The sequence below is a fragment of the Rosa rugosa genome, chromosome 2 (assembly GCF_958449725.1).
Source record: "Rosa rugosa chromosome 2, drRosRugo1.1, whole genome shotgun sequence".
Taxonomy (NCBI): Eukaryota; Viridiplantae; Streptophyta; class Magnoliopsida; order Rosales; family Rosaceae; genus Rosa; species Rosa rugosa.
In genome coordinates, this window is record NC_084821.1 from 28,259,395 (window position 1) to 28,284,658 (window position 25,264).

A 25,264-nucleotide genomic window follows, 5' to 3' on the forward strand; every position below is an offset into this window, starting at 1 on the left:
GTTGGATCGCCGACTGGAGCTTCATCGTCGTGTTCAGATTTGGACTGCATCTCCGGCGCGGCGATCAGAGAGAGAGAGACAGACCGGAGGTGGAGATCATGGGGAGGAGAGAGAGAGAGAGAGAGAGAGAGAGAGAGAGAGAGTGGAGGTGGAGATCGGGGGGAGAGAGAGAGAGTTTGGGAAGGAGAGAGAGACTGATAAGAGATGGATGAGTTTTAATTTAATTAACAGGGGCTAAAATGTCAATAGATGTAAGATTGGGTAAATAGGGTTAAAAAACTCTTTGTGGAGTAAGTGGGCATTTTTTGGGCTAAAAATGGGTAACTGGTCACAGCCCCTTTTTTTTTTTTAATTGCATTTTTTTTCTTGCCACATTGAATAAGCAAAAAAGCTATCTACATGAGAAAAACTCTAAAATTAGTTTATAAACATACAAGTAAAAAATGCAAATTTACACTAGTATGAGCGTGGCGTACGCGCAGAGGGTAGTCAATAATAAATAAAATAATTAGCAAAAATTGGTAACCACATATAATCAAATTGAAGACGCAATCATAATTTTAGATGTAAAGGTAAAATTACATTAGCCCTTGCTTTTGTTTTTCTTTTCGAAAAGATTCTTGTGTATGATTAGGAACAAGACTCTTGAGCCTATGCTATAGACATGAGAGACGGTGAATAGCTGAATTAACACAAAATGGCCGCTGATTAAAGAATATTTATAATACTTAACTCTAATTAGTTGCTTTGGTTACATATCCACGACATTGTAAATGTATCTGCAACTAACTAAGCAAAGAACCTACAGGCCGCCTCAACCTCATGCTTCCAATCCATCAGGTTCCCTCATCTACATTAATATGGGGGTAAGGAAAGTATGTGAAAAACAGAAGTTTAAGTCCGAAATTCCCAACTACATTACAACCCATCAGTTGATCGACGTAGACCACAGTAGATTGCTTTTCGTATAAGGGGATGAACATTCTCCGTTATGACCTCAGCATCCAACCTCTCCATATGAGGCCATATCTGCCGCAAGTCAATACAGAAGGTCAGAGATACAGTTGCAAAAACGAAAGATGCATGAATGATTTGACATCTACACAACTTCATACAACCGCCTAGACATAAACTCTTCCCCAGGTCAACTAATGAAACTACGTGCAAAAAAGAAAATTTAAGAAAAACAAAACCATAACTTGACCAAAGAAAAAAAGAGGCTATAGATATAAAATCTCTATATCTTCACAATATATATTCATATATGTATTTTTTTCCTTTTGGAAGATATAATTTCGGTATATCCAAGTTCAAATGATAATAGGAGCCATTTAAGAAAATATTCCACCTGGGGGCTACCAAACAGGAATCCATTACCTGGCAAATTCAATGAGCAAATTTTGGGCAATATATGGAGGGTTTCCACAGATTATAAGCACAAGAAAAATTATATACTAAAGTTACCATAATATTCCAACCCATTTAAATCTTAGGTTTCCTGTTATTTAAAAAATACAGGGGGAATCACTGATATCAAAAAAAGGCTAAATGTTCAGGGGGATTGTAAGGAGGCACACTCCAAACAAAACAAAACAGTATCTAAAAAGGTAGTAGTGGGAAGATGAAGAAAACACAAATAATGATAAACATACAAAATAAGCGTTAAAGAGAGAGCCTAGAATTTACTTTCAGAAAGGGGAAAAAAATTATCAGGAATGTATAAAGAGCCACAAAAGAAGCTTATTTACCTCAGACGCATATTGCCTTGAGAACGCTTTGAGGTAGCCTAATGTCGACAGACACCACTGCTCTTTTTCTCCAACATTATATGTGTTACCTGTCCTGGCACCATTCAATTGACTGCCAAGTGAAGGAAACAAGTTAGCTTTACTGTACTAATGTATCAATCAGGTAATGCCAACTTTAATGTATTGAAAAAAATAAATAAAAAATAAAAATAAAAAGAGACAGAAAAAAGACTTCATGACATTAGAGATGACAAGTCGACAATATCCCAACCGAATAATCGATACATCATCGACCTTCTAGTCAACAGAATGATTATGTGTGTGTGTGTAATGTACCATAGAAGATTATCTTTAGTAAAGGTCAACAAGAAACCTTTTAGATTTTCCATTCTCATCGTCCACCTCCATTGCAGATGATTCTTCAAGGTCGACTGACACAGAATCTGCATGAATCGACTTTAATCCCTGCAATGTAACAACTTTGGAAGCCTCTGGCAGCCGTTCCATCAAGACATTCACGAAGCTTTTGTACAAAAAGAAAAACAATGCCTGCACATGCCAATCAAGATTAGTGCAAGGGAAAAGAGAAGCAGCAGTTACTTTCAATCAAAGATAAGAAGCCAGGAAAAAAAAATAATAAATAAATAAATAGTCTTCCAGACATTATCTTGTAGTTCAAACCATTCCAAAAAGTTGTTTGGTTAGAGATGAAGAAATGGGAGTTAGACACTAGATAGAAAAGAAGTCAGCAAGACTAATTTCTTCTTAAATAATATTATTAACCATACAACCACTATGGGTACACCCTTGAAAAAAAATGCAGAGGGATATGAATATATCTTCATATTACACACTGTTGAATTCGGAAGATATGCTCACTATTTCTGATCGATGCAGCAGATAGAAAAAATCAAACCCTTGTCAGGGTGTGTGAGAAGGATGGGAGACTGTGATGGAAGGGGAGGCAATGCAGCTTTGTCACTAAACATGTACTGCACATTTGATACATGAACAACTATTCAAATTTTCTAAGCATCGCCTGCAAGACAGATTTGGGACGTCTCTATCTTTACAACTCAAAAATATTGTAAACGTTTTTTTACAATTACTCTAGATCGTCTATATCTTTAATTATACATTATTTATATATTTATATACCCTAAGGCCTCGTTTGGTTTGAGGAAAGTAAGCATAGGGAAAGGAAAGTTGTTCATTTCTTGCATTTGGGATGCAAAAGGAAAGGAAATACTTTCCTGAAGCAAAAGAAAATATGGGAGAAAATGGTTCCTTCCATACTCCAAAGGAATCACTTTCCCCCTTCTTTCCTTGCATTTATTACTCACAACATATTATTTTATTACATTAATTACAAACTTTTTAACAACTTTCCGGATAACTTTCCTTATGTTACCTAACATCGGAATAGAAAGTTCTTCGGAAATGAAATTTCCCTTCCCATGGGAAGACAAACGAATTACTTTCCTTTCCGCGAACCAAACAATGCCTAAGTGGATTACCTTAAACAGCGCATACATTGCGTCAGGCTAAGCTAAAAAAGACTGTCAAAAATTAGTCAATGATGACCTTCCATGGATTGGCTTATAAGCCCAAGCTAGGGTTGCAAAAATACGAGCTTGAATACCGCTTGTAAATAATCCAAGCAGCATGACAGGCATAGGAACTACAAAAGGTACCAAAGAAACAAAAACTACTAATTCATCAGCTAAAATTTTCCGAAAAGTGGAAAACTAGGCGATAACGGTTTTGTGAAATCTTCTAAGATGTAAAAAGGATTGGGGTTGGTTGAATATATTTACCGAAATAACCCAAGCCCTTTTTTGTAAGGCCCGCATAAAAATATGCTACTGACATGAGTAAAGCAATGGTTGTGTTTATATCATTTGTGGGTGCTGCTAACTCTCCATCAGTTAACTGTATAATTTATCTTCATTCAGTAATTATAAAATGCACCTAGAACTTACTACAAAACATTTGCTTCATTTTCTTTCTAAAGTGGGAAAAGGGTTAGAAGAAAATAATGAGAGAAAGAGGTGTTACTATATTTGATAAGGAGTACCTCAAATTCATCAAGGTCTCGGGCAAGCAGAGCCTCCTTAGCCTCTAAAGATTCACGTGCAGACACCTCCTCCTCCTTTGCCTTCTCGGCATAGGATTTCAAACGCTTCAACCTCATAGGATTTTCACCAAGAACAGGTTCTCCATCCATAAGTGAGAGCTTTGATTCAGCGGCCACTAACTCTGCTTTTGCAGTTGCTGCAGCATCTTCAGCTGATACAATATTCTTTTTCAGGGACAAAATCTCTTTCCTCAGGTCACATACACGGTTATATGTCTTGCCAACTGCATTTCTTAAGATCTGTGGAAGGAAGGGCAGACAAACATTAAGCAATAAAAAAAAAATATAAATATGATCAGACCAAAAAAAACGAAGAGAGCGTGTTTAATATTGACATACCTCCCATGAGCGGTCTGATAAATGAAATTGCTCAACATTTTCTGGAGAAAAGACCCATCTGACAATGGCCAGATTAGATAAGAGTCGGTACCCCATCATCCTATCTATTGCAAGAGCAGTCATTTGAGCATTGTTCTTCCAGTAAGAATCAATCTCAGTTATCAGCATGACCTGCTTATCCTGGTCAGCACATAGTTTTGCAATGACTTGACCATATCTCTCCAATACAGTAATCAAATGAGTGAAACTTTTAGATCCAATGTCGAGGAGAGTTTGCACAACCACAGTTAGAGTCACTTCCATACCATGGACAGGAAACAGACTTTCCTCTATCCACAAGATTATTTCACGGGCAGATGCCCTTCCTTTTACCATGTTTCTGAGTTCAGCAGCAAGTGCATGTTGTTCATTTCCTTCCATGCTTTCTTCAACACTGAACTTGAAGTTTGGTGTCCCCTTGGGAGGAAGCAACTCTTCTAGACCAGGAGCACTCTCAATACTCTTAAGAGACAAAAATTAATTAATATATATTAGAAAAGCACGTGGAAGTAAAATAACATCAAAAACAAGAAAAATAAGAGTTTGTTTCATAACACCCTTCCAAGACATTTACTCTTTCTAAGCCAGATTGGAAACCAGTTTGGTTGTCCAACTACTATAGCATACCACAAATATTGTAGGTCTCATAAAATAGAATTGATGATGTCAAGTGGCCAAATGGTCTTTGATGTGGATGAGTTTTCAGAAGATTGATCCCTTGACGGACATCAGAAACAAACATTCCCATTCATTGGGACTCAGATCATGGAAGGACTAACCATATTTTTCTAAAACATGGACATCCACTTGGAACATGCTTGGTTAATATATATATATATATATATATATATATATATATATATATATATATATATATATCTACTGGGAGAATCTCCGCACAATTCCTCAATTGAGGCAAGCCTTTGTATACAAACCTCGATCCAAATTATCAATATCCTTATGAATGACTTGGTACCTGCTTCACTTTTTCCCAGTAGGACAAACGAACTTCTCTCTCGAGGACCTCCTGAACAAATACACGTTGCGGGGCCCACTTTGGCAGTTCTAAGACATAAGCCCACTCCTCCCAAGGCCAGATGAACTGAAAGTTGGATCTGCATAATCAGGAAGCCAATACTAGATGTTACAATTAATTTCAAAATACAACCAAATTCTATACAAAAAATCATTCAGGTACATCAATTATATCAATTTTCACCGTTTTCCAAAATTCCAGATTCTGTCCATGATTACATGTCTACATACTTGGTAGTAATTTCTTCGGAAAATTCAAACAAAAGGAATCAGCTGCTTCAGCTAGCAATTTTCATACCAATTTAGGAATTTATGGATGAAGCCAACTACCGTGCTGTGAGGTAATAGCATAGGTCCAGCACACTTCAATATGCAAAATGAGAAATCCTTTTGGGTTTGATCTGTTTTTCTAATGTGTTCTAGTGCCTTTTTTTGTGTCCTTGGTTTTGTTCCCTGATAGACTGCTTGTCCATCTTGCTTTGTGCTTGAACATTTTCTAATAAGTTTCTTGTTTCTCATAAACAAAACACCTTGAAAGACCAAACACAAAATAACACAACCTAGAGGGTAATGACAACTAAAATACTCCAGTCACAAAACCAGTTAAACAAGATAACGCCCTGAGTGATAAGAGAGATGAGAAGTATTCAATACATGGAAAAGCTGGTGAACTTTATCATGGTGGAACTTACAAGTGGTGAGAAAACCAAAGGATTAGCCGTGTTCGACATTCCATATCCAAATCAGCTATTTTCTCGAAAAGAGCCCGTACAGCACCAGCAACCACTCCTGGAAAGGCTCCAGGAAGAGCCTAAGAATTAAGATTCAAATCAGTTTACTTTACAAAATGCAACAAACCTGTCGTCATTGCCACTGTATAAAGTACTGCCAGTAAATCAAACAAAGGAGCAATGCGTAGTCAATATAATATAAATCAATTTTACCTTACAAAGGTCCATAATAACCAGTGTGTAATATGTTGGCCTGAAAGGCGGTTGTGGTAGCAGAAGTAACTGCAATGATATTAAATACATCATTTGATGGAAAGATTAAACTGGAACATTACCTCGAACCATTTCATTCATTCCAGATATTGCTAGTTTGATAAAGCATATTTACTCAAAAAAGAACATGTCGAAGAATAATCCAGATTTTAATATACATTTACAAAAGCTATGCCAACCATTTTAAACAATTTAGAATCAAATTTCCAGCAGCATCAGTTCTAAATAATCTCGCAAAGGGAGAGGATTGTAGTATATCAAAAGGTTTGATAGGGCCTTCCACTGGGAGGTAAGCTGTGGTCTTTTAGTTTCTGGGAGCTGATTTTGGAAATGCAAGTACGAGGCTAAATGCTTAGAAGAATACTTGTGTCTCTAGGGTTGAGAGGACTACTCTAGTTACCTGGGAGATGACACAAAGGCACGAGGAGAAGGGTGTGCTGACAATCGGTATTAGCTGGGAGATGGTACAAAGACACAAGGAGATGCATGTGCTGACTATCAGTAGTTTAAAACTGAAAAATCTTACCTGAGAGAAAATTGTCTCTGCCATAAGATACTCATATCTAAAGGGCACAGGTAGGCCAGCCATGAATGAAGCACATTCCTTTCGACTAGCTTTGCATGAAGGAAGAAAGAAACACGATAAACAATAAGCCCAAGTCTCAAATAATATATTAGAGATGGAATGATTCAAGGAATCAAAAAGCAATACTAAAATGTTCTAATATCAGTTTATCTAAGTAATGCAGAAAGCAAGTACAATTATGATTCCCAGATAAGAAAGAAACATGAAAACTATTCGAGTACAACCAGCTTTTTATTTATTTATTTTTGGGTATTATCTAGCATCAAGCATTTAACTTTCCTTCAAATGAATAAATTAACACTTACCCATCACACAATTTCAATATACATTTCTTTCAAAGATATGCAAGCATAAGACGACTAATTAATATAACTGCCATGCCAACCCACAGCACCTTTGTAAATTCACAAGTCAGTAATAGGTGCCAATTGGTTCAAAATGAAAAAGAAAATAAAATAAAAAAAGCAGAATACAAAGTGATACTACCATGTAACCCATCACAAACTTCACAACTGATAAATATTTATTTATACTTTTTATTAAAAGGTCATTGAGAGGTACAAACCAGCCATTTAAGAAAAAAAGCACATCTAGCAGATACTCTTCCACAATGAAGCGGTCCATGGGTTCCATATCCTGGCATCATCCAAAAATAAAATCCATCACCACATTAAAACTCTGCCAAGTATTAATGAGAACTTCCTTTTCTTTTCTTTTTTCTTTCTGAAATGCACTTGAAGAAGCAGAAACTCAAGAGTGAATGGACATCATGAAAGTTAGTAACTCCAGATAATATCAATAATGAGATAGAAAATGCATTTGATGTTGTAAAGTTTTCCATTTAAAAAGTTTAACATTTTGTTAAAATTTGAATTGTACCTGACAGCAACAGTACCAGATACAACCAAACTGTAAGTCATTCCAAGTAATTTTGCAATGCCAAAAGATTAATAGTTTCATTTAATATAACAGTTTCCTCAAGATGCTTTCGTATGAATGCCCCAGCAGATTTCAGATCTTTTTTGAAGAAACATAGAATTTACTTAAACAAAAAATAAAATAAAATAAATAAATAGTTTACCACAGATATCTACTAAGCTAAAAGCAACAATGGAAAAAGAACAAAGAATCTTAACATAAATCAAAACGCAACTTGCCTCCAGTTTAAATACATATGAGAAAAAGGAATGTCCTTAAAATATTGATGTAACTGAAGTCCAAAACATGAGTTTCTCCCAGCCACTCCTGCCCCCTTAAATTCTTCACAACATTCTCTGATGCCGAAAAAACATTCTTTCCTACCAAACCACAACTGCTTTCCTACCTCTCCCCCCATAACTCTATGCTGTTCCTTAAGCTAAACACAAACGGTCCTTGGGAATCACCCAACTCTCCCCAAACTCTGTAAATAATCTCTAGCGCAACTTTAGAGCATATGTAAAATAGGTACACCACTCCAGATTGAAGAGGGGATCATGTACAACTTTATGATAAACCTCGATTAAAGTTGAGTTTTTTTTTTAACTCTGGGTGCCTTGTGCACAAAAAAATAAAAATAAACTATCTTCTTTCTCATAATAACCAACTACATAGGCCCCACAATGTGTGTGAAGAGGAGAATATAGAAAAGTTTGAGAGATTTAAGAAAAAGAAACTAACTCTTCGATCTTTCAATTTTTTTATTTTTTTTATTTGTTGATTCCCATAATGCCTCTCATTTTCTAAAATGTATATAGGTTGGACGGGTATTATATGAAAACTTGGCCAAAGTTGGGAAACAAGCCCTCTTCTCTTTATACATAGTAAGTACATACGAATCCTAGAGAGAATATGAGAACTAGTTCTTTTTTTTTTTTTGCAGTTAAAATAAATAGGAACCCTTATCGGGATAAATGTTGTAATCAAATGAATGAACAGAAGCAAATATACAATACGAAGTGAAGAGAACATTAACATGACCATCGCCCTTTAGAAGGTTAATATATGCATTGGGAAACAGGGTTTGCGAGGCATAATTGGAGAGGGATTTTGGGTCATATTAAGCTAAATGCAACAAGCACCATTGCAATTGAAAAAAAAAAGGAGTGAGAAAGCCGCACAGGATTTATCAACATCAAGAATGCGATGGTTTACAATGAGACTTTATTTATTAGATTGCAAACTACCTCAGTTTTATTTGCAGGAAATATATTCAGCCTTCGGATCCGCTGAGGATAAATTGACTCCGCATCATGCTTTTGTTTCCCATAAGTAATATTGGAACTCGTTGAAGGCAGTTCAGGTTGGTCAGGACAGCTGATGGGGCCAAACTCATGAGACTTTCCATTGACTAGCTGTGCTTCAAATGATAAGTGAGGTCTTGGAACTAGCAAGTACGAAAATAGAATCAGTGAAATTAAAATCATGGGAAAACCAAAGACAAAAGAAGAAATTGCAGCCAATTATGATGTTTCATTCTAAAGAAAGTTGTGGGATATTTGTTCAATACCACTGTCAAGTTTCCATCCATTATTAGATAGAACTTGTATTCGGTCCCACAAATCTTCCAAAAAATCCTACAAGGAAAGAAGATGAAGGGCAATTAGGATAAAATTTACAACATAGGGAAAAACAATGAAACACAGACAGTAAGTAGGGATATGATCATATGAAGCAGGTTGAATGTGTTTTTTTTATCATTTTCCAAATGATACAATAAAGAAGTGGGACCACATAAAAACCTATAGAGGTGTGGACAACTGTTGGAAATGTAAACTTTGAGCAGCAAACAAGCTTACTAAATATATTACCAGAAGGAAAAGCAATATAATCCCAGATTATTTATGTGAGAAAGAAAATATTGGAAACTAAAGAGGAATTAAATTGACAAGTCGCACACACTGAAATTACTTTTCATGGGAGCATATTAAGATATTATGGGAAAGATTAATAGAACAAAGAGAGAAACATGATACCTAAAGTTGTACATCCAATTTTTTTTTTTTTTTTTTGAATTGTCACTTCACATTCATGCTGACTGGAAGTTAAAAAACCAAAAGGCTAACCCTTTCTAGAAAACTAGAATAGACAACATTAAAAAAGTAAGGGCACAGATGAGATTTTAGTTTTAAGGAGAAAGACGAATGTTAGGGTCAAATACCTTATCAGTAGATACTTTTGCACTGTCATCATCAGCCTCAAAAAAAGACAACCCAGTGTCACTGACATGCTTTCTTATGCTCAAATAAGCTTCTACACCAACCATAACTCTTTCAATTTCCTCAGGGACTTGCTGCAAACAAGATTGAAATATAAAAATTACAAATCAAAAAAAAAAAAAAAAACAAATCATAATTGAAGCATTCAAACAAAGCCTAAGGTTCAAACATAGCCAGCCACACTTTATGAAGCTTGACCATGGTTCATGATTAAAAGGGCCACCAAATGTGTCTGTGACAGACACAACAAACCATAGAACAAAACATTTGTTAAAGGGCATGCAGAAATTTTGCAATTTATAGAAGTTTGTGAATAAAATGTAAGTAAGACACAAAGACAAGGCACAACTTCTTGCTCAGTGAAGACAGAGAAAAAACTTGGAGCATATAAACTAATAACTTTTGATTTAAATAAATGTCTTTCTGTAGGACTACCGTACAAATGTTTGTAATGAAAATGTAACAATTGCAATCTGTTGATATAATACATGTCTTTACTACAACTCTTTATCTAGCAGATTCTTGTTATTTCAAAAAAAACAATCAATAACTGATGCAACAGAACATAATAGAATACACTGGAAAATATGAAAAATGTTGAGAGAATGTTGAAACTACATAAAAAAGTGCAGAGGATATCAACTCCGTAGTGATGTAAGCATAACACCCAAAAGAGCAATTTTTGTTTTCTAAACAAGCGCACAGTACCTCAATCAGTTCTGCTCCTCCCCAAGGGAGACAGGATAAAATGCATGTTATGTAAAAGTCAGCTCGTGATTGCCAGGATGGATTCCCTTTCTCCTCATCAACTGTTGTTGCGGCAGATGATAATAATGTTTCAAAGACAATCACAAGCGAACTGGGATGGAGAACTTTACTGCACATCTACAGAACATAAAAAAAAAAAAAAAAAAATTACTGAAAAGAAAACCTCACGTTTTAATCAAACATGCAGTCAGGCAGACATTTACATGCCTGTGTACATTCCAATTTCTACCCGGGTCAGCATCCAATGTTATCATTGGTGATTATAAAATTAAAGACAGAATTACATGACTTCCTAGAGTAGGGGATGAAAAATTAAAATTTTGCATCTTCTAGAGAATAAACACCAAATTATGAATGTTTCTTTCCAAATTTCATTTAATGAAGAAATAAAAACTGCAGCACAAGTACAAAAGCGTCCAAAAGAATCAAACATGAATAGTAAGGGCCTAAAGTTTAAGTTTTGACAAACATCATATTCCATCAGATCTGTTAAGAGTATGAACTTCTACAAACAATAACATAAATGTGTAGTATGTGCTCTCCATATTTTAATTGATTTCATATCAGAAACTGCTAGCAACATATTACATACCATAGCAGTCAGGAACCTCATCAAAATACGAATCTTGTTGCAATTTCCAGTATCTAAGGCATCCTGAAAATAAACCACAAAGAAATATCAAGTAAGTTTGATATAAGGAATGCAGGATCCATCAAAAGAAGACGTAAAGTCTTTTCACTAATTTTGTATTTGAAAAATAGAATCATAAGAGAAATAAAAAAATAAAAATAATCAATCCATAAAAAAATTTGACCATTCATTACAACTTGCAGGTACCTGAGAACTCGGGCATCAATTAGTCCAAGAAAAGACCAATTACTAAGCAGAGGAAAACTAATCTGAAAGTTATATTACTCTTGTTTCCATAAGTGACAAAAAGGTTTTTGTTTTAATTGAAAACTGTGATCATCTTATTCACCCTATTCAGATTTATGTCACCATGTTGTTAGTTTCAAACCCAGGATCGCAAAGCAGGCCCTGATTTATGGGTATCAATAAAAGAAAAGGGATGCACATATACAAGCAACTTCAGCAATGGATCACTCACCTGAAAATTACTTTGAGTGTTCTCCACAAGTTTCCTGATAAAATCCTCATTCTCCAAGTTTAACAAGCCAATCTGAAGATATAAAAATAGATAGATAGATAGATAGAGAGAGAGAGAGGGAGGGAGGGAGGGAGGGAGGGAGGGAGGGAGTGAGTGAGTCAAACATGAATAAAATGGTACATGTAAGAAACAACTATTGATAGTATATGTCTTCAAGACCAATTACATTTTTTCTTCACCAAATTACAAAGCATCCTTCTATTCATGTGCTTTATACGAATCATGTGATTGGGCCAATATAATCAGTCTGATGTAAAACCTCTATGTGGTGCCCAAGATAAATAATTCAATGACTTTAATATGTGATCCTTAATCAGGAAAGCCTCTGTGCTTATCATAGTCCATTCAAGGTTCTTTTATATCTTTTTTAGTTGAACCAGTGGTCTAAAAACTAAAAAGCTTGTACATTCCTTTTTTTGAATGCTCATGTTCAAGGATTCTGATAAGCTCATTGCATATGTAAATATCTATATTCATAGATACGCATGCTATCTCTATCTCTAGGAATAAATAAAAAAAAAACATTAAAATCAGCATATGAAAAATTAAATAAATCAAGTGCAAAAGTATTGAAGTACGTGGTTCAGAGAAAAAGACCAGATCCTTGCTTATCACCAAATTGGTGTATTATGAGTAGAAAGATAGGCATGCTAGCTCAGCTAATTTTCTTACACCAAAATTAGTAGCTCAACAGCTTTGATATAAGGTTTTTAGGCACACTGACATGGTCATCCTCCATAGGGGTCTCAACCTGTGTTGAGGACAAGGTTTAGGGCTTTGGAGGAATAAAGCTTAAATCCTACTGGTGGTGGAAAGACTTGTGGGTAAAAATTAGTTATTTGTCATCTCTCTGGCTTGGTCCTCCTTTGCAATATTACCTTGACCAGCAGCTTGAATCAGCCTTACTAACCCTACTCAAAGGAGCAGGTGGTCCATTGACTCTTTGACCCCTATTTCCTTTAGGTGTGCAATTCTATCTTCCATTTTGCAAAATTGGAAGGCAGTGATTAGCTAGGTTTTTTTTTATCAAATTTCTGGTTTGTATTGTCTATAAGATTTCTAACTTCTTTAGCATGTGTGGACTTCCTGTCCACGGTTTGTAAACTTCTGAGTTAATAAAGTTCCTTTCTTCTCAAAATTTTTAAAAATAAACAAATAAGTGCTTATGAAACCTACCACGGTACTGTATAGAGGAATCTTGTGAGGCAACTGTTCAGCACACTGGATAAGGAACTGTTAGAAGAAAAAGGAAGGTTAGTATCTCAAATTGTACATGAAAGAAACTTATATATGAAAAATGGTGTGAGGCTATATCCTCTAATGTGTTATAAGAATGTAAACTCTTCTATCATAACACGGACAAATATATGTGAAAGTCCGTATTGTCACACAGACATCTTTGAAAATTAAACACAGTTCAAAAAATGAATAAAAACGTTTTGAAATAGCGATTCATCTCACTGTCACAGTGAAACAAATGAATATGCAGTAACAAAAACCATAGCAACTATTCCTATCAACTATAATTAGCAGATGTATGGATAAATAAAAAATAAAAAAAAATAAAAAAAAAAGCTAAAAGCTATGCTCATAACAAACAAAATTGAAGGAAAACGAAGAAGAAGAAGAAGAATTACTTGCAAAACGTCGTGGGCGGAGTGTTCTAATTCTCGGCGAAGCACGCCAAAGCAAGTTTCCTGCGAATTGAGAAGAATAAAGCAAAAATTAGGGTTGTTGTGAGAGTTTGAGTAAAAAAAAAGAGGAGGGGAGAGAGAGACGAACAATGTGTTCTTTGAAGTCGGAGGAGGTGCCATAGTCTGGGCAATTTTCGCCGATTCGAAGAAGAAGACTCTTCCAAACACTCATTCTGTCTCGACTCTCTCTCTCTCTCCCTCACTCACTGTAGCAGCTACTCGAACAAACACCCTGCTGCTTCCGACGACTTCAAACCCTATTTTAAAGCCCTTTCGATTTATTCATTTTAACTAACCCGACCCGACCCTTTTGCACACCCTTTCCCAAAATCTTCACACCCACTATATAAATTAATAGTATGGATTTAAAAAAAAAACGTTAATAAAAAAAACTATTTTAAAAATGTTATTTTATCAATAAATCTATCTATCTATACTATTATTAAGAGAAGAGGCTTTGTTAGCCAAAACTGAAAATTTTGACAGATTTAACCCTGAAATATTAAAAAACTTTGACAATAAATTAAATCATAAGGGTAAATAGGACAATTATAAAATAGATTTTATTAAGAAAATTGAAAAGAAATTATCTCACAACCTCCACTTTTCTCTCCCACTATTTTCTCTCTGCAATAACTACCCATTGAATCTATTTTCTTTTGCAGATAACTTTTTTTTTTTTTTACAATTAAAATTTTTCTTACACATGCAGAGCATGTGATTGCAGACTAGTTAATAATAAAGAAAACTAAATTGAGTATGTACTAGAAAATGAAAACCCTATTTTCTCTAGTGGCAATTGTTTTCATGCTAGCCCTATTGTCGTCTTCTTATGTCGACGACGCTTATGGCAGCCCCGGCCAGCCTTCAAGTCCAAAACTTTTGGGTATGATCCTCTTTCTCCCATCGAATGTTTTTGATTTGTCAAGAATTAAACTGTCCTCGTGGGACAGCAGCCTACAGTCGTGGTGGTAGCCTGATTGATGGAGGCTCGATTTTCAGATCCCTGCACATAAGAATGATGGCGGTGCATGGTCTGTATAATAGCGGCGAGGATTTTACAGTCAGGCTGACTTCGTCAAGAAGCATAGCTGCGTGATAGGGCCGTCCAGAGTTTGTGGACCGTCACCATGCTTCATCGACATCGGGTTGGTCTTGGCCGGAACTGCGAATACTGCCAGAGCCTATGGTGGTGCGTAGCTTGATCTGGGTGTCCAAATCAATGCAGCTGGGCCAATTTTGGTCTCTAAAGACTTCAACGGAGGAGGCTGCATCAAAGCAAACCCTCTATCAAGGAACACGCAGCTATCCAAGGCATAGCCTCTACAGATTCTGGAGATGCAACAAAACTAAATTTCATGCACATTCCTCCAACACCATCATCCAAAGCATCTCGAACAAGTACCCTATCTCACCAAATTAGGAGGTTAGATCAAAAGCACAATCACAATTGGCCTTAAGCCATCCTGAAGTAGGCTGGGCCTGAAGAGAGCGGGGACCCTAACCTACTTCTCACGGTAGTACTACTAGTAGAAATCACAGTATACTGATATAACATATAAAAAGACCTAATTTAAAACTGCAAGTGGGTCAACGAAACAAACTTATTTAACCAAACCCTCAGGTTACTCTCCTTCCAAACAAACTAACCCACTAAGAGTAGAAGGGTCACATTCTTCTCAGAGAGAACTTCAAAACAAGAAGCCAACCAAATAGTGATTGACGTACCTTACGATCGATCTACAAGACAACTTGTAGCTCAGGAAAGAAAGAAAGCAAATCTTGTCCGAACTAACAATCTCATTTCTAGTTGATTAATGGATTCATCATTATTATTGCAGAACTAACACCCATCCTAAATGAATACATGTCTAATCCGTAGCTTTGCAGTTGTGGGAAGAATAGAAGAGCAAACTCTCCACCAATGAACCTTCACCTTACTAGGAATCTAACCAAATCAAATTTGTTTCCAAAATGAAGAAAGATCCACATAACTATAAGCAATTGCCACACTAATATGAAGCTCACTGAAAGCTAACAAAAAGCACTTTTAGTAAAGAATATCCCCCTCTTATCATAATGCCAGACAAGACGGTTAGGAACATTACGCTGACTAAGAGACAAAAACATAATCAAATCAACATCATCAGCTAGAAAGTAAGGTCTAGGAACATTACGATGACCACGCTTCCTTCAAACCAACCGGTCTACCACGCTTCCTTGCGGGACCTGCAACCATAGATGCCACATCACTGCCAATATGGGCAGTGGCGCCATCTCCTGATACCTTAGGAGTGGTGTTACGTCCAGTATTTGGGATGTCAATCTTTGCAAGCACATTTTGCAGTAGGTATATGTGATCTCTTCACTTTGGTAACATCAAAAAACGCATCAGGCAGAGTGTCTGTTATGTTCTGGAGCTCGATTATTCTTAGCACTTCAAGTTCGAACTGTGCGGTACAGGGATCGAGATAAGACATAGTGGGGACAGACCATGACAATTCCTGTCATTCTTGTTGAACATTCATATTCTTATCTCCCCCTAACGATGGGAAGACTGTCTCATCAAAGTGACAATCTGCAAATCTAGCGATAAAGAGATCACCTGTCAAGGGTTCAAGGTAGTGGACGATAGTTGGAGATTCATATCCAACATATATGCCAATTCGTCTCTGTGGACCCATCTTAGTACGCTATAGCGGCGTAATAGGCACATAAATGGCACACCCAAAAATGCGTAAGTGCGAGATATTTGGCTCGTACCTAGTCACTAGCTGTAACGCAGAATAGGGTTGGGTGGCAGTGGGTCGTAGACGAATTAGCGTTGCTGCGTGCAATATTGCATATCCCCAAGCGGAAACAGGAAGATTGGTGTGCATAACCAATGTCCGTGCTATCATTTGTAGACGCTTAATAACGGCTTCCGCGAGACCATTTTGGGTATGAATATGAGGAACTGGATGTTCTACATCAATTCACAGTGACAAGCAATAGTCATCGAACGTTTTTGATGTAAACTCCCCAACATTATCAAGTCGAATTGACTTAATCAGATGGTCCGGATAGTGAGCCCGTAGACGGATAATCTGGGCTAGGAGTTTGGCATATGCAGCATTTCGCGTGGACAACAGCGCGACATGTGACCAGCGTGTCGACGCATCAACCAATACCATAAAGTATTTAAAAGGTCCGCAAGATGGTTGAATTGGTCCACAGATATCCCCTTGGATTTTCTGTAAGAATGATAGGAGCATAAATGCCATGTTTATAATGTTTAACTCCCTATATTTTGCTAAGTTATTTCCTTTATCCTGATCAATTTAACTTAGTTAGTGTTTTACAGGTAAAATGGAGTCTCAAAGTCCAAAAATGGCTAAGGAAGGCACAAGTGGCGCAGAAATGGAAAGAAATGAAGAAATGGAAGTTCTCCCAGTTTGACTAGGAGAAGGAATCCCAGTTGGAGTAGGAGTCTGAAGCTGACTTGGACTAGGAGTTCTACTTGGACAAGGAAACTCAATTCTACTCAGATAAGGAATACTAGTGTGATAAGGAGTCCCTGTTGGATAAGGATTACTCAAGAAGGTTCCGGAAGAGTGTAGAAGCATCTCGGAAAAGGAAGCAGTATTCAACTAGGAAACCTACTTGCATATGGAGTTCTACTTGTACTAGGAGAGCCTTGGAACGTTCATGAAGTATCTAGAAGTCTCAAGAAGATCATGTGCCGTGCACATGGAAGAGAAAGCAACAAGGAATTCGGATTTCAAAGCAATGTGGAGTTTGGATTTCTAGTTGAGTATGGATTGGAATTGCCATGAGATTCTTGAAGGTTCTAGGGAGTTCTTGACTTTTCATTCTTCAATAAGGCGTGAAGGACATGTGAAAGGCATGTGACGGCAAAGAAATCCTAATTGGACACAAGTTATGCTTTAAAGTCAAATCCATTACAGATTCGGAAATTTGCATGTGCAGATCAGTCAACTTCAACGGAGCGCCGAAAATATTTCAGAGCTTGGAAAATTATGATCTTTATATGGTTGGAAAGCTACAGATGTCTAGTTTCCAGAGAGTTTTACGGTTTGTCGATATCAATTTTCTAGAGGAAGTTATGGCCGTTTTAGTGCACTGATGTCAAGTCTGCCAGGAATCTATTTTGTGTCAACAAAGTCCTAAATCAACAAGAACTTGGAGAAGTCAAGTAGAAACGAATTGGGAGAGCTTTGAGACGTTCTCCTATATATACCTAGTGTTTATGATGTCTCAAAGGGGAACAATTTTCTCCACAATTTTGATTTCTCACTTGTTCTCTCTAGTTTTCAGGTTTTCGCAATCTTCAAGGAGCATAGCCGTGACCATCCACCTTCCTAGCCGTGTTCAACACTTGTGAACCACCTTGGAGCTGCTTTGGACCTTGGTACGTGACTAAGGGTTGTTCATACCATCATCTTTTCATGTATTTTCACGGTTGTGGCTTTCTTGTAGTTAGAATTTCTGCTTTGGAATTTCTGTTGTTTAAACCGAAACTATGATGTGACAAACTGATTTTTGGATTCAATTTAGATGGTTCTTTTCATGTTTGATGTGTTTATGTGTTCTTGATCTTTGTTGATTGCCGAATTGATAGAATGATAATCTGAATTTTGTGCTTCATTACATGTTAACGATTCACTTGGTCTGACAAACATAATAGGATGAATTGCATGTAACTTGCTAGTAATTAGGTTTATGCTTTGTAAACTCTAATTCGAAAAAGTAGTAAAGGCTTGCTTTGAGTCGAAATCAGATTATGCATGTGATGATAAGTTGTGACGTGCTTGGATTTGCATGTTTATCAATTCTTTCTTGAACTTAATGATTTGAAAACGGATTTTCAACGTATGTGTGATATCGACTTTTCAAAATAAAATTGATTTGGTGCTTTGCTATTTTGATTTGACTTAAGAAAGAAAGTTAAAAGGGATATTGGTTGCTTTGATCTTTCTGTCTTGGTTGATGGCGTTCTTGGTAATAAACAAGATTAAGGGATGCATGAATATGTTGTTCTTGAATAGTTCTTGATGAATTGTTTTCCAAAAATTCTTCTTTTCCCACCTTTGTATAGAAATGATTTTTATTCTTTTAATGTTTTCTAAAATTTATGTTTTCAATCTTCAAAACCCCCCTATCGATCTTTTATGTTTTGTGTTCTTGTATATGTGTAAATAATTAAAATTAACTTAGAATTTTAGGTAGCATGTTAATATAAATAATAAAATAAAATAAAATAAAAAATGTTTTTAAAATTCGTGAATAGTGTCTCCGTGAATAGTATTTTGTGTATATGTGTTTGTTATGTGTTTACTAATTTTTAGGAATGTGCTCCTATTTTTTAGGGATTGGTTCCTTATTTTTAGGGATTTTGTTTTCTATTAATATTTGTATTCCTAATTAGTATATAACTAGTAATCCTTGTTGTATGTGGATTTCTAATATAACTATGACTTGTAAAATGTATTTAACTAGGAGTAGGATTTCCAAAACCTTTTCTAACTTGGTTTTCTCTCTAATTTTCGGATTCTATGTATATCTATATATATATATATAGATATATATATATATATGTATATTTCGTTTCTCTCATAATATAATCTCTAATTTCGTGTGATACATGTATGTCTCTCTAATTCTTTCTTTGTTGTTCTTCTAACTTTTGTGTGAACTTGTAAATGATTTTTAATATTTTCGTAAATTTGTAAATTCTTCTCCTTAATTTCGTTTCACATGTAAGTACCCTCAATCTCCGGCTTGAACGATCCCTGCTTATTCTATACTAACAACTACATTTTTCAGGGTTTAAATTGGCGATTGCTTTTGCACGTATCAAAGAACGGAATGAGTATTTTTGGATCCTTTGCGTAGGACGGTCTCGGTCCTAGTTTCCCTAAGGAACAGGCTTTGCAAAATGAGCGAGGGCCTTAGAAGCAACCAATGAGGATTTTGGTTGGGCTTGAGCGTCTAAAGCGCTATTGGAAGCAAAATTTGTGATTACATCACCCATCATGGCATTGGAACCATGAGAAGTGGCACCCATGGCGCCATTGCCATGGGTGACGCCATCTATGGTGTTGTCAAGGGCATGAGCGGTCCTAGGCCGGCAGTGGACGGTGGCGGCACCAGAGGTGGCTGCGGCGGCGGTCATACTAAGTCCGAGAATCAATCTTTGATTCCTGCTTCGTTTTGCTCGAAAGAATGGATGTCCGTGTGAAGTTTTTAGTATACAGATCATCATATCATGACCAGGATGTCCTATTCAGTCATGCCAAAGCCAAAATGAGTCAGAATCCAAGAAATCTTCTCTTATTATGTTATTGGATTCAATAAGTCGAATGGTAGTGACATAAAGTCCACTAGATTGACACATAAGCTTATCTAAGATGTCCTATTCAGTCATGCCAAAGCCAAAATGAGTCAGAATCCAAGAGATCTTCTCTTATTATGTTATTGGATTCAATAGGTCGAATGGTAGTGACATAAAGTCCACTAGATTGACACATAAGCTTCTCTAAGATGCACTTTCGTCCGCAATCATTAGAGGTAATGCAAAGGAACTCTTTTTCGTTCTTAGTATGCATTTTCGCATGGAATCCGTTGGCTCGGATATCTTTAAAGCTCAATAAGGTTCGATTTGCCTTAGGAGCGTAGAGAGCTTCCGCGACATTAATCAAGGTGGCATTAATTTGGCAAGCGGAATTTGGTCATTCCATGTCCTTGAACTAAACCTGATGGCCCATGTGAGCCCCCGAAAATTTTGTTTAATTTTTAGAATGTAATTTTTCGAAAATAAGATTTTTACACAAGGTGATTTTAGTGAAGGAATCGATTTTGGACATTTTTAGGTATCGAGTCTATCAATTGGGCTATTTAAATTAAGTTTGGGCCGAAAATTAAAGTTTGAGCCAATGTCCTTCCAATTGGGCCTAAAGAATTACTAAGGTGTATTGAAGCAAAAGATTGTCGGGATTATTATGAAAAGATACAAATTGAATTTTTAGTAATTCGAGTTTTGAGCATACGACGGAGTCGACTAAGAACATTAGTGACGAAAAATGAATAAAGACTGGTCGAATTCGTCGCAGGGGTAGACTTGTCATTTCACATGTACCAGTATAAATAGGAACAGAAAACCCTAAAATCCCAAAACACTCTCTCCCTCACTCTCGGCCGTACTCTTCTCTTCCCCTCTCCCCGTGTTCTTTCTCTTCCTCTCTGCCATCCCCAGAAAACACAGTCTCCGGCCACCACCTTACAACACTGCCTCCACCCTTCGAACCATCACCCATATTCGATCAAAGCCCAGCCATTTCGTCGCCGATCGAGAACCCAAAACCGCCGCATGCACGACTGGAAAACGATGACGCTACGACGTTTGTGTTCACCGACTTCCGGCCGTCATTTCAGCCCACCAACGATGCTTAGAGAGCGCCGACCATCAAGCCATGAACATCCCATCACTAATCGATGACGCACGACGCCGCACGAGCATCGTCGGAGCTCGAGGCTCTGCATGCCTTCATTCTCCAATCTCCAGCGCGAATCGAGCTAAACCACCTCCATGGTTGGAATCAGCGTCTCACGTTTTCCAATAGCCCAAACACTCGACCTCCGATTCCGACCATATCCGCCACACACGCCGCCGCCGCTGGCGCGTGAGAAACCTTGACGCCGCCGTGAACTCTGCCGGCGTAGTCCTATTGTTCTGGTAAGCCGTTTTCGAAGCCCCCTTTCGTTGTCTGGTTGAGTTTCAGTTTCGAAATAATGGACATCTGATGTTTTGTTCTACAATTTGGGATATTTGAATATTGGGTTCGGAGGAGACGGAGGAATACAGATTAGAAGGGGAGGCTTCTGGTGTTGGTTTCGATTTGAGTTCTTGATGGGATGATGAAGAATCGAGAAAGGCTGCAAGAAGCAGCACATTATGGAGATTGTGGTCTCGGCAGAACTGATAGAGGGTAAGAAACCAAACTTTTGAATTGTGAATTTGATTGTTGTTTGGACATTGAGATTGATTAGTTAAGGATGTTGTTTTATGGAGGAAATGAGAACTCAAGGTCTAGGTGAAGGACACTGGGCTGAGACCACCGTTGCGAGAAGTCAAAGAATTCTTTAAGAAGAATGGTAAGGTTCTGGATATTTGAATCTGTACTGCCATGTATTATTTGCAGCTTTGAAGATTATTTGGATTGAAATTGGTCGAAAGTATGGAGGAGGAGAAGTGGCTTTATGAATTAAAACAATGATTTGGTTACTGACGAAGAAATGTAAAATAAGAACGAAATTGATGGTTTGGTCAAATGCATGAGAAAAGTGAATAAGAATGGACCGGTTTTGATAAGTGAATAAATATGTGGAATGTTCAATTTAAGGTCCGTGAATAGAAATATTCCAAACCTACCATATCCTGGAATTATCGTATAATGAAATTATTCGGGAATGGTGGTTGCTATTTAATTGCTTAAGGTTTAAAGGCTAAATAAAATGAGGTCAAACCGGTTGACCGAAATTTTAATATGGGAAGAAGTGTGATCACCATATTCCAAATGAGCTTACTATGTTAAGTGGATTGTTCGGGAATGGAAATTGTCATTTGTTTTCTTAAAGTAAAAAGGGTAAAGAAATAAAGGCAAAAGTGCTAAGCATGATCACCATATCCCAAATGGTTCAAATGTAATATCATTTAGATTATTTGGGAATGGATAGTAGATTTTTGTGTTAAAGGATAATCCGTTAGACTTTAAGGAAAATTAAATAAATGTTTTGGTTGCTCGGTTAGTTGAGTTATAATAACGTCAAGTTACTCATTGGTTAATTTTATTATAAAGGACTTGTGCGTGTGCCTTTGGAAGTGGACGAAGTATTGAAAGTCGAGAACGAATCTCATTGTGGACGAGCACTCCATATCCAGGTAAGGTGAGCTGTCCCTTCCTTGTTAGAGGTTTTTCTGTGTGTGGAATGCACTAGTAAAATAGTATGTTGCCTGTAAATACGTTTTTGGTTGTTCATTAGTCGATGCCTCGTGATATCTGTGTTTCCATAATTGATATTTACTGATTACGAAAACCGAGGCTAGACTTGTATGTTGAGATACTGTACCCCATTGTATGTTTGTACTTGTGACTTGAAAGTGAATGGGACCTAGACACGTAGATTCCTAGGGATCTCACGGTGTCGATAACCATGAACCTCCGGAGGGGGCCGTGCTCCTATGTTTGTCGAGGAAGAGTGAGTACAGACAGTGAACCAGTCATAGGAGACTCAGGGCTAGGAAATGGACACTTTCGCTACTTGTAGTCACAAAGACTACAGAGTAGTTGGCCGGTTCTCGAAGGATGACGAACCAGGTCGGTCACCGATTTGTTTGAGTTTAGCCGGCAGGTAAGTATCTCGGAGCTCCAAATTGTGTGAAGCATACTGCATATGCTTTCTAAAAGAAATAAATGTTTGTGGTTGCCTCTTTTTAAAGTATTTTCGATAAACGTGCACAATATTATGTAGTAAATATTTTCAATTATTATTATTATTTTTCAAACCTAGCATGGTTGGGTCGGCCCCTACTGGGCATGCGAGGACGAAAGCTCACCCCTACAACAGTGTGCAGGTTTCGAGCATGTGGTCGGGGAGCGTACAGAGGAGGCACATGGCCCGACTTGGCGCATTCTTCTTTAATTTTATCAGAAGAAGGTTTTGATCCTTTATCGGATTTTGAAGTAGCTTGTTTATTTACTTTTTTTTATTATTTCCTACTCGTTTACCAAAACTTCGAGAGGCCTGTTACACCCCACATCCGATTTACCCCTTTTACTGAGTTGCACGAATCACTTTATGTTTTACCATTCGTGGTTATAGTTTTATCTTTTAGGGGGGTGGCTAGAAGTTGACTTTTTATGGGTTAACAATTTGAGAAAATTTCCTTCATGAAAGTTGTAGAGGACGTTAAACCGAGCACGTGCATATGTGGTACGTAAAAATTGGAGTTCGTATGCAAAAGTTATGAGTGAATTACGAAAATTACTGTTCATGGTAAAATTTTAATATATATGGAAAGTTACCCGGGTAGGTTTCCAAAACCGGAAACCCACCCCTCTTTCTCTCTCCTCTCCCCCGACTCTTCCCCCTTTCCCTTCGGATTTTCTTCCTCCCTCTGATTCCTCACTTTCCGGCCACCATCCGGCGTGCAACCGGTCACCACAGGGGCGCCTCAACCCGCTCTGGACGCCAGTGACCTAGGATTGTGGAGTTTTGGCCGTGAAAGTCCGGATCGAAGCAAAGATTGCTCCGGCTGCAGTTTTGGGATTTCGCCGATTTCCGGCCATTCCGGCCACCTCCGGCCACCATATTGACATCGAAGGTTTGGTTTTTGATGGTGATAATTTCCCCTAAGGTAGTTCGTTCCAATTTGCATTGTAGAGGTTGAATTGATGATTTTTCATTTCTAGGGTTCTTGAAGCTTCGGGGCTTTCCTTCACCGGCTTGATTCGACCACTTCGAGGTAAAATTGGTTGATGTTGTAGTTGGGAAGTTGATTGGGCTTGTTGTGTAGATGCTATTGCCGGAATTTGGTGGTCATCGGAGGTAGTGGTCGCCGGCGCGTGGACCCCACGTGCCGCCACTGTAGGTGGCGCGTGGTGGCGCGTAGAGCTGCGTTTTAATTATAGTTTTAGTTCCATAAATCCTATATTGATTGTAGAATTTGATACATGAAGTTTGGTGGAAATCGGAGGAATTACGAATTGAGTATAAATGGTTTATTATTGATTTACGTGAATTCGATCGCCGAATTTCTTTCGAATTCACTTTAGAACTTACATCGATGAATGATTAATGTTGGAGTATTAAGGATGGATATTGTGGAGAGTTGAGGAGTTGGATTTTTGGAAGGGGGATGTTTTGAATTTCCATTTCTAAGTATCGTAAAGTTAATTTCCGTCCTGTGAAATATATATATTTATGAATGCTATTCGTACAGGACGAGAGGAGTCTCCATACGAGGAAAATCATGAGCGACGTCAGGATTGACCGCATACTGTGAGTGGACTTTTATTTTTAAGAATGATGCATGCATTTATTTTCCTGAAATAATAATTTATTTATCATTTTATTATCGAGCATAATATTTTGTCTTGGATTATAATTTTGAGATTGTTTTTCCATATAAATTTCGGATACGAATTTATTATGCTCGGAGTTGGATTTACTTGTTTTCGGGAATACGATTAAATTTTTGGAGATTAATTATGAGTTATTCTCAATTATGATTTAAGAAATGGATTTGTGATATATTTCGTGGATACTAAGCTTTTGGTGTTTATATCCGATATATGATCATTATTTGAATTTATGATTCATGCGATTTTCGACGAATTATCTTCCGAAGTATTTCCGGAATTTAAAAGTATAATTTTATTCGTCGATTTTAAGATTTTTTCTGGAATATCATTGGAATTGAGATTTCTCGAGGGAATTATTATATATTATTCATTGCTTCTTCAATTATGTTTTAGAGAATATTTTT

General features: G+C 37.1%; 1 protein-coding gene and 1 long non-coding RNA gene across 2 annotated transcripts; one reads left to right on the forward strand and one right to left on the reverse strand.

Moving 5' to 3' along the window:
- Positions 1-532: 532 nt before the first annotated feature.
- On the reverse strand, positions 533-13,967 carry LOC133731637 (nuclear cap-binding protein subunit 1). Its single transcript, XM_062159019.1, has 19 exons — positions 13,805-13,967; positions 13,660-13,719; positions 13,199-13,255; positions 11,963-12,034; positions 11,446-11,508; positions 10,794-10,970; positions 10,028-10,159; positions 9,377-9,443; positions 9,054-9,253; positions 7,454-7,524; positions 6,829-6,913; positions 6,243-6,311; positions 5,991-6,109; positions 5,240-5,378; positions 4,225-4,725; positions 3,826-4,125; positions 2,122-2,297; positions 1,749-1,860; positions 533-1,029 (listed from the first exon to the last, which is right to left on the reverse strand). The coding sequence occupies exons 1-19, from the start codon at positions 13,886-13,888 to the stop codon at positions 919-921; spliced, it is 2,595 nt and encodes an 864-aa protein (XP_062015003.1). The 5' UTR covers positions 13,889-13,967; the 3' UTR covers positions 533-918.
- Positions 13,968-23,832: 9,865 nt separating this feature from the next.
- On the forward strand, positions 23,833-24,766 carry LOC133729187 (uncharacterized). Its single transcript, XR_009856290.1, has 3 exons — positions 23,833-24,100; positions 24,189-24,241; positions 24,719-24,766. It is a non-coding gene; the product is annotated as an uncharacterized LOC133729187 (long non-coding RNA).
- The last annotated feature ends 498 nt before the right edge of the window (positions 24,767-25,264 follow it).

Coding starts and splice junctions, on each gene's coding strand:
- LOC133731637 (XM_062159019.1), bottom strand. CDS start 13,888: ATGAGTGTTTGGAAGAGTCTTCTTCTTCGAATCGGCGAAAATTGCCCA. Junction 5,379..5,990: donor CTTTGGTTTTCTCACCACTT/GTAAGTTCCACC, acceptor CTGATTATGCAG/ATCCAACTTTCAGTTCATCT. Junction 4,126..4,224: donor TATCAGACCGCTCATGGGAG/GTATGTCAATAT, acceptor TTCCTTCCACAG/ATCTTAAGAAATGCAGTTGG.